Here is a 14280-nt window from a genome sequence, read left to right as displayed (position 1 = left end):
TTACCTTAATTTCCATTAAATAAATTAACTGTAATCAATAAATCGTTTTTAACGTTGATAAATAAATTATCAATAATGATTCCCAAATATTTTATTTGTTTGACAACTTCTACGAAATAATATTTCGTAGTAATAATCAATGCTTTGGTTTAAGAAATAGACAACTTAGAATAGAAATATGCTTTATTGTCATGGAAAATTGTACAATTTTATAGACAATGCTTACAGAGTCATAAAAAAATACAAAACAATAACAAACATAAAAATCAATAACATGTTTAACTTGAATTGGTGCTCTACACACAATGATATTAGTGAGTGAAAAACACTTTCAAACCCAATGATAACAAAAACTTTCCATAGAAGGCCACAATTTTTAAATCATATTTTCTTTTAATTGGAAACGGCGATCATATTCTACTGCTTATTATTTTTTTCTGTTATAACACCCTGTATAGCATATATTCAAGTATTGTTATACTTTGTATTAGAGGTATTTTTTTAAACTGTGTAATTGTTTGATTGCTCTTGACCAACTTCATGTTTGCAAAATAAATTCGGTACGACTATATACGTTCGTTTTATTGTAATCCTTAAGCCTCAAGATATTGCTTAGTTTGAAAAACACTATTTTTATATCAACTTTTACTTTTAGAAATTGATATGGCAACAACACATCACTGCCTATTGATTTCAAAGGCGGGGATTTAGAGGCAAACGCTAAATAAACAGCAAATATGTGTCTGAGTAATATATTAAAGGTCGCTGAGTTAGGCTATCTTTAGCTTATTCTTTCCATTTCACTCCTGTAATAAAAGTTAGTACTTGGTTCTGAATTTACCTGGTATTTACATAGCACCCAGTATCTTACCAAATTCTTTCCCCACTCGAGCCGACAATTTAAAGTAACTCTCTGTTACCTGATGTCTGAAGTTACCCCTACGAAGCAATCTTAATTGCCGCTACGAAGCGATCTGTTTGTTTTTTTTTTCGTTAGCAACTTTCATAAAATTTCTTACAGTTCTTGTACATATATGTATACAGGTCTGGCTCCCGCGTATGAAAAAAAGTTGATTAATAGCAAGCTGAAAATTTGTTAATAGCTTAAGGGTGTCTAGTCCGACAAACTTTGATATATAGGAAAAGGGGTTTTAATTGTGGAACAGGTTAAAAACTTGGAACTGTTAGACCACGAAAACGTCACATGTGTTTTGTCCGACAGAACTTCCAACTGAATTGTTACCCTTTCATTAAACTCTCATGCAAAAATCAGGTTGCTATTTATCACCAAATGAGAATTATAAATGAGTGGAACACGTAGAATATGTCAAATGACAGGTGATAAATAGCAGTCTGATTTTTGCATGAAAGTTTAATGAAAGGGTAACAAATCAATTGGAAGTTCTGTCGGACAAAATACATGTGACGTTTTCGTGGTCTGACCGTTCCAAATTTTTAACCTGTTTCACAATTAAAACTTCCAGTGTTCCCATATATCAAAGTTTGTCCGACTAGACACCCTTAACCTATTAACAAATTTTCAGCTTGCTATTAATCAATTTTTTTTTCATACGCGGGATCCTGACCTAATATCTTAAACGCTTGAATAAACTTATTTTAGCTTGAGCTTTATCATGTATGTATAGTAAGACATAAATTAAACTTGAAAATATAATATGTATGACGCACGCACTTACTGACTACCTTTAATGATTAAATTAATATATTACTAATCATTATATTGTGTGCTGGCACAATGCATCGTCTTTTTTAAATTTACCGCGCATTGACTGTTACCCGTACAATTGGCAACGTTGGATCAAGTGTGCGAATTAGCTTCTAGTGAGTTGACTCCACTACTGTCATCATCACGCCTGACTTCACGCGGAACTTTGTTATGATGTTATGAAGCTATTTCCTTGTGGCATTTTTTAAAAATTGCCACAAGGAAATAGCTTGAAACAACAGCGTCGTAAAGTTAGCGAAAGTTAGCGTTCTACCATAGCTCAAAAAATTGCACCTCGTTTGCGGATAATTGCACCATTCAAAATTTCATTTGCGGAGTTTCCTTTTTCGAGATATAAGCAAATCAAAAGTGGAGATTTCGGCGCAGCGCTAAAAATAAATGTCGATTTTCAGGGTATAAAATGCCGTAAAGTCACTAAATAACCATATCAAAAAATTGCACCTCGTTTGCGGATTATGAATAAACTGGTTTTAATTGAAAATTTTGAAAATTGAAAATGTTATAAAAGAAAAACGATTTTAATGTTGGTTGCCTATACTGTAGGGGCAAAGGAATGCCAGAATAATTTTCACTTTTGGTAAACCTAAACTGTAAGGCTAAAAGTAGTATGTACCATAGTCAAAATAACTCCTCCTGACTTAAAGGTAATCCCTCCTTTGAAATTTCATTTGGGGATTTTCCGTTTTCGAGATATAACCAAATAAAAAGTTGAGATTTCGAATAAATTTTCATTTTCTGGGTATAAAAAGCCGTAAAATTGCTAAATAATCATATCACCTAATTGCTCCTCGTTTGCGGAGTATAAATAAACTGGCTTTAATTGAAAATAATGAAAATTGAAAATTTTATAAAGAAAAACGATATTAACGACGGTTGTGGTTGCCTACACTGTAGGGGCAATGCAAAGGAATTATTATTCGTAGTAGTGATGTTGATTATAGTTACTTTCGAGGATTCGTTACAAATCGTTACTTTTGTATAAAGTAATCATTTACAGTTACAGTATTCGTTACTTTGGATTACTATGATTACTTTTGTATTTGAGTACCGGTAATCATATCGAGAATCGTATTTCTCAGTAGGTAGATATTTTGTATAGGTATTTCGATATAACAACGACCTTCACCGATCTGTTTAAGGGATAAATCGTTACTTTTGTATAAAGTAATCATTTACAGTATACGTTACTTTGATTACTATATGATTACTTTTGTTACTTTTGTATTCGAGTACCGATAATCATATCGAGAATCGTATTTCTCAGTAGGAAGGTATTTTGTATAGGTATTCTGTCACACCCTTAAAACGCTTCATACCGATAACGATATTCCATAACACTCGTAAAATACCGGTCCCGTCCGTTACTCGCTAGGATACGATTGGTATTTTTTTTATAGAAAGTAATCAAGTGTACTGGTTGTAGATACAATAGTTGTTACCCGCTCTGATACGATTGGTACAAAGTAACGAAGTAATCAGAGTAATCAAAGTAACGATTTGCCTCTCTGTATAGTAATCGGTACTTTCGGTATTCGTAAGTAACGAGTACTTTGTAACGAATAGTTAGTTACTTTTTCAACATCACTATATACACCATGGCCAGAATAATTTTCACTTTTAACTTAACACATTTAATTTCTCCTGGTTTGAGGATTATGAATAAACCTGGTTTTAACTTAACTAAAAATCCGCTGTGTCTAGGTACACGCTAACGTGTACGCAAATAAAAAAGTTCTCTATTCGGTTGACTTACAACGGTTAGGGATTAATAAAGAAACAAACGAATCGGCATGCGACAGGTCGATTGTAATATTTTAGGTATACCAGTTAAGCGTAGATCTCGGGTGCGTAGAGGGTCAATATCTATTTAATTATTAAATTTTTAGTAATTTTTTGATTAAAATATAATAAACAAGATAACTTAAGGAAAAATAATAAGATGGATAATAAAATACAATGCACCCTTGTTAGAAATACCTTTCTTAGCAAAAACTTAATATGTACTAAATTAGAAGAGACTTCCTTGAATAAAAGAACAATTAGGATTCACCCGCAAGTAATATTTTAAATACGAAAAAATATATAGATTAGTGCCGATTCGATATGCGTTCTAGAGCAGAGTAGCTAATTCGTTATGTGGTCTAGCATCATCATCAGTAGCTCGACAACCCTTTTTGGGTCCTGGCTTATTCTAAGAATTTCCTCCATTCTGTTCTGTTCCTTGCTTTGTTCTTCCAGTGGGTAATCTCAAGTGTTTTCAGATCTTGTTCCACTTGTTCCATGTATCTAAGTTTGGGTCTTCCCTTTGACCTTCTCCCTACTGGTGTTTGCCTCATTATATGTTTTGGTGTTTCGGTCTCCAACATCCGTTCAACATGGCCTATCCAGCGCAGACGTCCGATCTTTATGGATGTTATGACGTCAGATTCGTTGTATTCTGCGTATAGTTCAAAATTATATCTTCTGCACCATACGTCATTTTCTTTCACTTCCTTATACAGGGTGTCTGCGTAACTTGGAACCATATGGGAAACTTTTTTAATATCAATTTTACGAAAAAAAGTCATTCTTTATAAAATGCTCTGAATAGTCTAAAACCTAAGATGCAATCATCAGATATCAAATTTTGTCAACAGTATACGAGGTATGTCAAAAACTATGAATTTCGCTCAAGAGCAAACTACCTTTATATTTCAAAATATCACAAAATTTTATTATGAAAAGTTATTGGTAATTAAAAGCCATATTCAAATATGCAATAACATCCTTCTACTTGAAAAAAAAATTCTGAAATTTTCCTAAATTACCGATTCCGAACATCATTTTTATTTATTAGACATGTAATAACTCTTTTATTAATAATTTTAGGAAAAAAAGTATTCTTCATAAAAATCTGTGCATGGTCTAAACTTCAAGATGCAACCATCAGTTATCCAAGTTTGTTAATTTTATACGAGGTGTGTCAAATAATATGAATTTAGAAATAATTTAGAAATTCTTTCTTTCTTTGACACACCTCGTATAAAATTAACAAACTTGTTACTGATGGTTGCATCTTGAGGTTTAGACCATGCACAGATTTTTATGAAGAATAACTTTTTTCCTAAAATTATTAATAAAAGTGTTATTACATGTGTAATAAATAAAAATGATGTGATTCGGTAATTTAGGAAAATTTCAGAATTTTTTTTTCAAGTAGAAGGCTGTTATTGCAAATTTGAATATAGTTTTTAATTACAAATAACTTTTCATAATAAATTTTTTTTGATATTTTGAAATATAAAGGTACTTTTTGCTCTTGAGCGAAATTCATATTTTTTGACATACCTCGTATACTGTTGACAAAATTTGATATCTGATGATTGCATCTTAGGTTTTAGACTAGGCAGAGCACTTTATAAAGAATGACTTTTTTTCGTAAAATTGATATTAAAAAAGTTTCCCATATGGTTCCAAGTTACGCAGACACCCTGTATATGTGTCTGAGGATTTTTCGTTCAAACGTACCTAATAAGTTCTCATCGCTTTTCGACAGTGTCCATGTCTCTGATCCATATATAAGGACCGGTTTTATCAGGGTTTTGTATATTTTGCATTTGGTTTTTCTCGTGATATTGTTAGATCCTACATGTTTAATTAGTCCATTATGTGGTCTCTCACAGAGTAGTTATTTCGATATGCGGCCACCACTAAATAATGTTAATGCATTTAGTAAATTTTGCATCTACTCGTATATACAGTAGGGTGCAAATGAAAGGAATAAATTTGTTATTTCGTAAACCGATGACATTAGGGAAAATCCCGAAAGAGGCCGATTTTTGTTTTTAAATTATATTTTGGCATACATATCATACTAGTGTCGTCATCCATCTGGGTGTGATGACGTAATCGATGATTTTTTTGAATGAGAATAGGGGGAATTTGGTGACATCGGCAGAACAAGTTTATGGCAAGTCCTACATAACATAGGATTCAAATTTAAAAAAGAGGATAACAGAAAAGCGCTTTGTGAAAGAAGTTATGTTGTACACAAGAGAATTGAGTTTCTGAGAAAATATAACAAATTTAAAGAAAAAGAGTCAACTTTTGTATATTTAGACGAAACATGGATATTTTCTAAGGGTGCTACCAAGAGAATATGGTAAGATGACAACATAAAATCGATCAAGCATACTAGTGGAGAAGGGAAGCGACATATAATTCTGCACGCGGGAGGGAAGACAGGATATATAAAAGGTGCTAATTTAATATTTTCGTCTACATAAAAAACAGTGACTATCATGACAATATGAACACGGAAATGTTTGTGAAATAGTTGCGTGAAAAACTTCTTCCCGGATTAAGTGAGCCCAGCGTAATTATTTTATACAATGCGCCTTACCATTCAGAAATACTAAACAAAAGCATATATACTAAGCAAATTCGTGGAATGTAGATAAAATTAAAGAATGGCTAAAAAATGAATGCATATCTATTCCACAGCTTATATTAAAGTCTGAGTTGTTACGTTTGGCAAAAGAACATGCGAAACCAAAAATCTTTCTGGTGGTTCAAGTTATTGAAAGTTACGGGCATCAAGTTTTACATCTTCCACCACACCACTGCCAGTTTAATCCCATCGAAAATATATGGGGAACAGCAAAACAATATTACGACAACCATATTATGGTCCTAGTGGTTATACTGACGAAGCGGTTTTTGAAACTTGGCGAGAAGCACTTTCAATTGCAACTCCAGAAGTATGGCGGAACTATATATATCCAAGTGCGAAAAATTAATTAAGGATTGGTGGATTCGTGAAAATAAAATTAACGAAATAAACCCAATCATAATAACAATTAACGGTGACCCCAGCGATGAAGATGATAGTGTGAACAATAAAGACTAAATCATTTTCGCTGTGTCTAGGTACACGCTAACGTGTACGCAAATAAAAAAGTTAGGTACACGCTTAAACGTCATCAAGTCAGTGACGTCATTATTTAACGTGTACTATGACTGGGTTTTTTGGTACACGCTAATTTGAGCCGCATGTATGCTGTGGTATTAGGTATCTGTAAGTATCGCAAGTGTCAGAGTGTAGTTAGAATTTGTTTAATCGCGTTATGTTTACACTTTAATATTGATTTGTAAAGAGTTTTCTTATTTTTACTTTGTTTAGTGTTTTTAATTAACTATGGAGTGTGGACAATTATTTAGTTCTTTTAATGAGTTTAACAACATTCTAAAACAGTATGAAAAAGATAAGAGACAAAAATTTGTGATTAAGGGTAGCAGAAATAATAAGATAAAATATACGGGGCGATTGATTAGTGTGATAAAGCTCAGTAGATCCGCTATAGTAATAGATAGCAATAAAAGTTAGTAACAAAAATGTTAGCAAACTTTGAGCTTCATATTACAAAATTACTAAAATTAGTTAGAATATTACAGGGCGTTCGATAATATAGTGGCCGACCAAACTTACGTTTTTTAAATGGAACACTCTATATTTTATGTTCGAAATCTTCTTAACTTCCATATCACAAAAATAAAAAGGTTTATTATGTTATACAGGGTATTTACAAAGTTATAACCAAGTTTCTATGAAAATCGTAACAAGGTCAACTCCCTGTATAAATAAAAATAAACACCACAGCAAAAATAAACACCAATATAAACTGGTACAATTAACTTACGTATAAAAATTATTTTAGCAGTATTTTGTATATATCATGTTAACTAATATTTATTTTGCTAACCTGAATATATACTTTTAAATACATTGTTTTATTACAATTAAATTTGAAACATCTGAATAGTTTTGCTTCCCTTCCCCTTCTCTTAATAAAAATATTTTAGCGTGTACCAAAATATAAAGTCACTGCGCACGCTAAATAATGACGTCACTGGCTTGATGAATTGGCGTGTACCTAACTTTTTTATTTGCGTACACGTTAGCGTGTACCTAGACACAGCGAATCATTTTAGTAAAAAAAAATTGGTACGTATATTGACTTAATAATATTTAGGAGTTTACTTGAATATTTGATGTTTATATGATGCCCTGCTGTAGGATTTCCGGATTTTTTTCAAGGCGTGATCATTTTAGTAAGTGTGATTTGTTTGAAATTGAAACTATTTGTAGATATTGTAGTTACATACATATTACGATATTGTTTTTAATAATTTTTATTTACGGGGAAAATACCCCATTATACATAAAAACTATTAAATATACATAACTAACAAAGAAAACTTATTGACTATAGGCTGCATTGCGGCTGCTTTAATATATCACTTAAATTGATTGTGACTTTATATAAAACCATTTTAGAGATTAAATTAAAACATCAACAATACAGCAACGTTTAGCCTTCTACCTTTTATAAGTTAAAATTTGTTTTATTTTTATTATATGGATATTCATGCAACAATTAAAATTAGGTATTGGGACCGTGCAAGTTCGGCAAAGCGACCCCTATTTCTACGCTCTGTACTATTATTCGCACTTTTAATTATATTGGCCAATTATATTAGTCCTGGTTACTGGATAATTGTCAAGGCCATAGTCCAAAAAAATAATAAGAAGAAAAAATAAGATTCAGGTTATGTTATGAAAACATCAACAATTGTATGTAGTAAATAAAATTAGTTATTAAAATGCAGTACTGCAAGCAAAATACAATTAATTAAATTTACCTTTATACAATAATTGCATATCATATCAATATTGTGGAGCAATATATAATTTTTCTGCTTCATTGACAGAAGGTATGAAATATACGTCAATTTGACAATTTCAATTGACAATATGAATTATTTAAGATAGTTGCAATATTTCTCCGCGACTCGCGCAGGGTCGTTTCTCGTTTCCCCTTCCAAGTACTTGCACACCGCGAATACTGATTTTTTGCTACGGGTAATGAATGAACTGTTGTAAAGAATCATGGAATTATATCGTTTAGGCTTGTGAGGCTAAAATTTTAAATTATTTGATTTATATAAGAACATCCCCTCAAATAAAAAATGACTGCGCCAATGTGTAAATAGTCAAACTACAGCGGACCAGTCAATTCGTTCATTTCTTTCTTAATCCGTGACCGGTGTAAGCCTACCGAATAGACAACTTTTTTATTTGCGTACACGTTAGCGTGTACCTAGACACAGCGGATTTTTAGTTAAGTTAAAACCAGGTTTATTCATAATCCTCAAACCAGGAGAAATTAAATGTGTTAAGTTAAAAGTGAAAATTATTCTGGCCATGGTGTATATAGTGATGTTGAAAAAGTAACTAACTATTCGTTACAAAGTACTCGTTACTTACGAATACCGAAAGTACCGATTACTATACAGAGAGGCAAATCGTTACTTTGATTACTCTGATTACTTCGTTACTTTGTACCAATCGTATCAGAGCGGGTAACGACTATTGTATCTACAACCAGTACACTTGATTACTTTCTATAAAAAAAATACCAATCGTATCCTAGCGAGTAACGGACGGGACCGGTATTTTACGAGTGTTATGGAATATCGTTATCGGTATGAAGCGTTTTAAGGGTGTGACAGAATACCTATACAAAATACCTTCCTACTGAGAAATACGATTCTCGATATGATTATCGGTACTCGAATACAAAAGTAACAAAAGTAATCATATAGTAATCAAAGTAACGAATACTGTAAATGATTACTTTATACAAAAGTAACGATTTATCCCTTAAACAGATCGGTGAAGGTCGTTCCCAGCAAACAGACTTGAGCCCAATTACGTGATCATTACGTTAAATTTACGGCAAATTTCAACGAATACGTAACTCGGTGATTTATGACGGGAAAAAAACGTATTTCAGTGCCAAATCATTCACCTATATATTAGTGCTTTCTTTATACATGTTTGACATTAGAATAATATAAAATCATAATGACGAATATAGTACATGTTTTTTATAATATTTGTGAATTTCGGTTACATCGCAAAGGTACGTTTATTTCACGTAATAATCACGAAACAGAAATAACTTCCTTTGGTTAAATTTTGAGAAATATTTTGGAAAAAAAATTTACAACGGTGTTGGTTAAATACGTATCGCTTGAATTTTACTCACTGTATTTTATGGACGTCGAAAAATTAGATGTATTTCACGTAAAAGTAATGTAAATAATACCAATATTTAAACAAAAAGTTTATGATTTCGCTTTTAAGATCATTTAGCATAACTATTTCAATCCAACTTGATTTAAAGCTATTTTTTTCTTTAAAAATATCACAGGAGCTAAAATGATGTTGTCTTATTTTCAAATCGCGCGCGGTGATGAAGTACTACCAAGCCTTTCTCCTCCTTTAAATACCATCACGTGACTAACATAGTTGGTTCGAAAACTAAATTAATCGATTTATCGAATAATAGATACGTTTCGATAGGATTATTTTTTTTATATTATTCTGGTATTGAAATAGATTTTTAGTAAGACCAATTAGTTAATAGTAGAAGAAATTTAAAAACAAAAAGAAAATTCGTAATACTAATTTAAAGTAAGTAGAATAGTTTAACTGTAATTTAAAAATAATCGATTTTTATAATCGATGATCATATCCTCTAATATCAGCTTCTCTGGCTCTGGCTTGGCTTCTCACATTTCTCACAACAAAAAGTGAAACGTGAAGAGCTTTATTTCCCTCGTTTTATTTTAGGCGGGTTTATTTTATAATAATGTCTTTCGTATTAACGTTTACCTCACTGCTCGAGGGTTGAAGTGCCATGATGCAATTAGAAAAAACAAGAAAGTGTCGAAGTGTCCTCCTCGAAATAAAAGTGACCTGTGTTGTGTTTTATGTTGGCAAATTTTTTAATGTGTCTTTAGGTCGGTACCATTTTTGGTTCATTATCTTGTATAATAATTATACAGGACAAATGTTTTAAAGTCTCTAAATTCTACTAAATAAATACATTGTTAATATTTTATATGCTTGTTTTATTTATATCATATTATGAGGATAATAATTACGTGATTCATAAGTTAATTAAGGTCGAATTATTTACGTGAACCAAGGACGTATCTTTCTCGTGAATACTAATATATACATTCCCTAAAAGATACGTTAATCAACACGTATTTGCAACGTGAATTTCCCGAAACATTTTATTGCTATTTAAGGTAAATAACACGTCTATTGAAGACGAGTTATTCACGTAATTTAAAGACGTATTTTCAATGTGACATTCCAACCAAATTTTCACGTGAAATTCACGTAAGCAATTTACGTATATTGGTGACAAATGTACCTAAAATTCACGTAATTAACACGTCGGTCTGTTTGCTGGGTTGTTATATCGAAATACCTATACAAAATATCTACCTACTGAGAAATACGATTCTCGATATGATTACCGGTACTCAAATACAAAAGTAATCATAGTAATCCAAAGTAACGAATACTGTAACTGTAAATGATTACTTTATACAAAAGTAACGATTTGTAACGAATCCTCGAAAGTAACTATAATCAACATCACTACTACGAATAATAATTCCTTTGCATTGCCCCTACAGTGTAGGCAACCACAACCGTCGTTAATATCGTTTTTCTTTATAAAATTTTCAATTTTCATTATTTTCAATTAAAGCCAGTTTATTTATACTCCGCAAACGAGGAGCAATTAGGTGATATGATTATTTAGCAATTTTACGGCTTTTTATACCCAGAAAATGAAAATTTATTCGAAATCTCAACTTTTTATTTGGTTATATCTCGAAAACGGAAAATCCCCAAATGAAATTTCAAAGGAGGGATTACCTTTAAGTCAGGAGGAGTTATTTTGACTATGGTACATACTACTTTTAGCCTTACAGTTTAGGTTTACCAAAAGTGAAAATTATTCTGGCATTCCTTTGCCCCTACAGTATAGGCAACCAAGATTAAACTCGTTTTTCCTTTATAACATTTTAAATTTTCACAATTTTCAATTAAAACCAGTTTATTCATAATCCGCAAACGAGGTGCAATTTTTTGATATGGTTATTTAGTGACTTTACGGCATTTTATACGCTGAAAATCGACATTTATTTTTAGCGCTGCGCCGAAATCTCCACTTTTGATTTGCTTATATCTCGAAAACGGAAACTCCGCAAATGAAATTTTGAATGGTGCAATTATCCGCAAACGAGGTGCAATTTTTTGAGCTATGGTAGAAGTCAAAATAACGACTTTGAAAAAACCGTTTCGCTAACTTTATGACGCTTGAAATAACATCATAATATCAAAGTTCCGCGTGAAGTCAGGCGTGATGATGACAGTAGTGGCACAGAATAAAGAATAAGTGGCACAGAATAAAGAACTTGTTTTCTATTCTGTGGTAGTGGAGTCAACTCAACTGTCAAAGTGTCAAATAAATTTGTCAACGTGAACCGTGAACCCTGTCACAGAATAAATAACCACATGTTGTTATTTATTCTGTGACCCTATCAACCTGAAAAAGGTTTGTTTTTGTTGTTTGTTGTAAGTTTTAAACATGTTTTAAATGGATTTAATTTATTTTTACAACGTGGAAGTTGGAACCATCATTTTTTAAATACACCTTAAATTAAATTCGAAATGGAGTTAAGTGAAGATTATATAAAAACAAATCAAAATGTTTTAATATCTAACAAAGATGGAGATTCTCTGGAGAAACATGTTAATGTATCAATTAAATCAGAACTGGAAGAATGCGTGTTTGAAAGTAATTACACAGAGGATTTCGTATCAGACTCGTATTGTTCGGATGATATTAAAATAGAAGAACATGTATTAGAATATGAAATAGGTGGCCCACTCCCGGATATCAAGCAAGAAGTTAAGACAGAAATCAAAAAAGAACCGGATCAACATAATTTACAAGTAAACGATGGGTGTGAACCTCGATTTAAAAATACGAATACGAAAGAATTAGACCCAGACAAAGATGTAAAATTACAGATAGGTACTTCAACTGAGATAGATGATGACAAACATGGTAGCAGTATGAATACATCAAAATCGCTGTCCAACATTGGCAAAAAAAGTAAGTTTTAGTCTATCTATATAATATAATATATATGTTACAGTTCAAGTAGATTCTCAGTTAAGTCAACTCCAACTAAAACGAGCAGTAAGAGTTGATTTGAAAAATTTAATTCAACTTTTACTATGTTGATTTTTTAACCAAGAGGATTAAACTAAAAAGACAGATTCACACCCAAGAAAGTTACTAGAAAAGTCACTGAATACATCTTCTTTTTTCGTTGATCATATCAGCTTTTGATGATAATCCATACATATTATATTATACTAACACTATGGAGACCTACACAGAGGAGAGGAATCGAGATAGGACAACCTTGAAATTTTTGTGCACAATTTTGCCTGTTTGCTTGGTTTCTCGCTAGGGCGGCGGTGGCGTAGAAATAGATGCTACTTTTGCATTGGAGTGAATGTGAAAATTTCGAAAATAATTAATTATTCGTAGTTAATATAAGATTATTGGTTTTGGTGGTTAATATTATTTAAATATGAGTGCCAAGAAAGCTTACACTAAAAGAACTTGCTTCGTACCGGGATTTATATCGAGTTATCGTTCCGATAAAAAATTCAAAAGGGAACTTAACGAAGTTAATAAAGACTTTTTATAAAGATTTGTCTTTATGTTATTTATAACGTTCGTGGATTAAACCTATTCGTTTGTATGTTATTTCCTTCGGTGTAAATAAAATTTGTGCCTATTATTGGTTTTTATTTTAACCTGAAAATTATAGTGATAATAGTAGGACGATCTTGAAAGTTTTTCTGTCGAAACAATGCATTTTTTGAGACAAAATATTTCACAAAAATTACCATTAATTTTATAAAAGTCAGACTATCGTCTGCGTAGTTTATAGACATATATTTTTATTAACTAAATTTAAACATCTGATAGGTAAGCTTTCAGAATATAGATAAATGAAGTATTCAAAAAAAAAGCAGTTTAAATTTTGATAAAAAGAATAATTAAAAAAAATTGATCAATAAACTTCAAATTATTTAAATAACTTTTTAAACTTTTTAAAAACAATTACGTACAGTTAAGTCAATTTTTTCAACTAACAAACTTTTTGATATCAGTTACAAAGATATTAAAAAATTAATTTGCAGTTGAAATACCATTGGTATATAAATGTGGCAGTTAGATAATGTGACAAAATATTTCCGCTTCAAAATAAGCTGTCCTACATATTAAAGTAATGACAAATTTAAATTTGATGTCACATCTCCATCTACAATGGTATATAAAGAATACACTTTTTACCACACGTCGATATGTTATAAGATTAAAATAATTTATTTTTGGCATAAAACATATTCAGCTACAATCCACCAATAAATTAATGTCTAATTACGCTAAAAACAAAAATAAAATGAGTTAAATATTAAATAAGTCCATAAGAGCTAATGTATTTGTAGCACCTATTCGAACACTTGCGCCTCTAGCCGCGATTGCTGAAAGTTGAATTAGAGGTTGAAAAGTTAGCCCACAAACGATGCATTGCGTTTC

At 31.4% G+C, this 14280-nt stretch overlaps 1 protein-coding gene across 2 annotated transcripts in view; it reads left to right on the top strand.

Annotated features, from left to right (window-relative positions):
* Window positions 1–12146: 12146 nt before the first annotated feature.
* LOC126879243 (zinc finger protein 665-like) overlaps window positions 12147–14280 on the top strand; it is a 29501-nt gene continuing 27367 nt past the window's right edge. For both annotated transcript variants that reach the window (XM_050642297.1, XM_050642296.1), the window contains exon 1: window positions 12147–12774. In XM_050642297.1, the coding sequence (XP_050498254.1) occupies window positions 12327–12774 (448 nt within the window). In that variant the 5' untranslated portion in view covers window positions 12147–12326. The remainder of the gene's footprint in view (window positions 12775–14280) is intronic.

Source organism: Diabrotica virgifera, chromosome 1 (genome assembly GCF_917563875.1).
Source record: "Diabrotica virgifera virgifera chromosome 1, PGI_DIABVI_V3a".
Taxonomy (NCBI): Eukaryota; Metazoa; Arthropoda; class Insecta; order Coleoptera; family Chrysomelidae; genus Diabrotica; species Diabrotica virgifera.
Note: the sequence above shows the minus strand (reverse complement) of the source record. Positions and strands in the feature narration are given on the sequence as shown.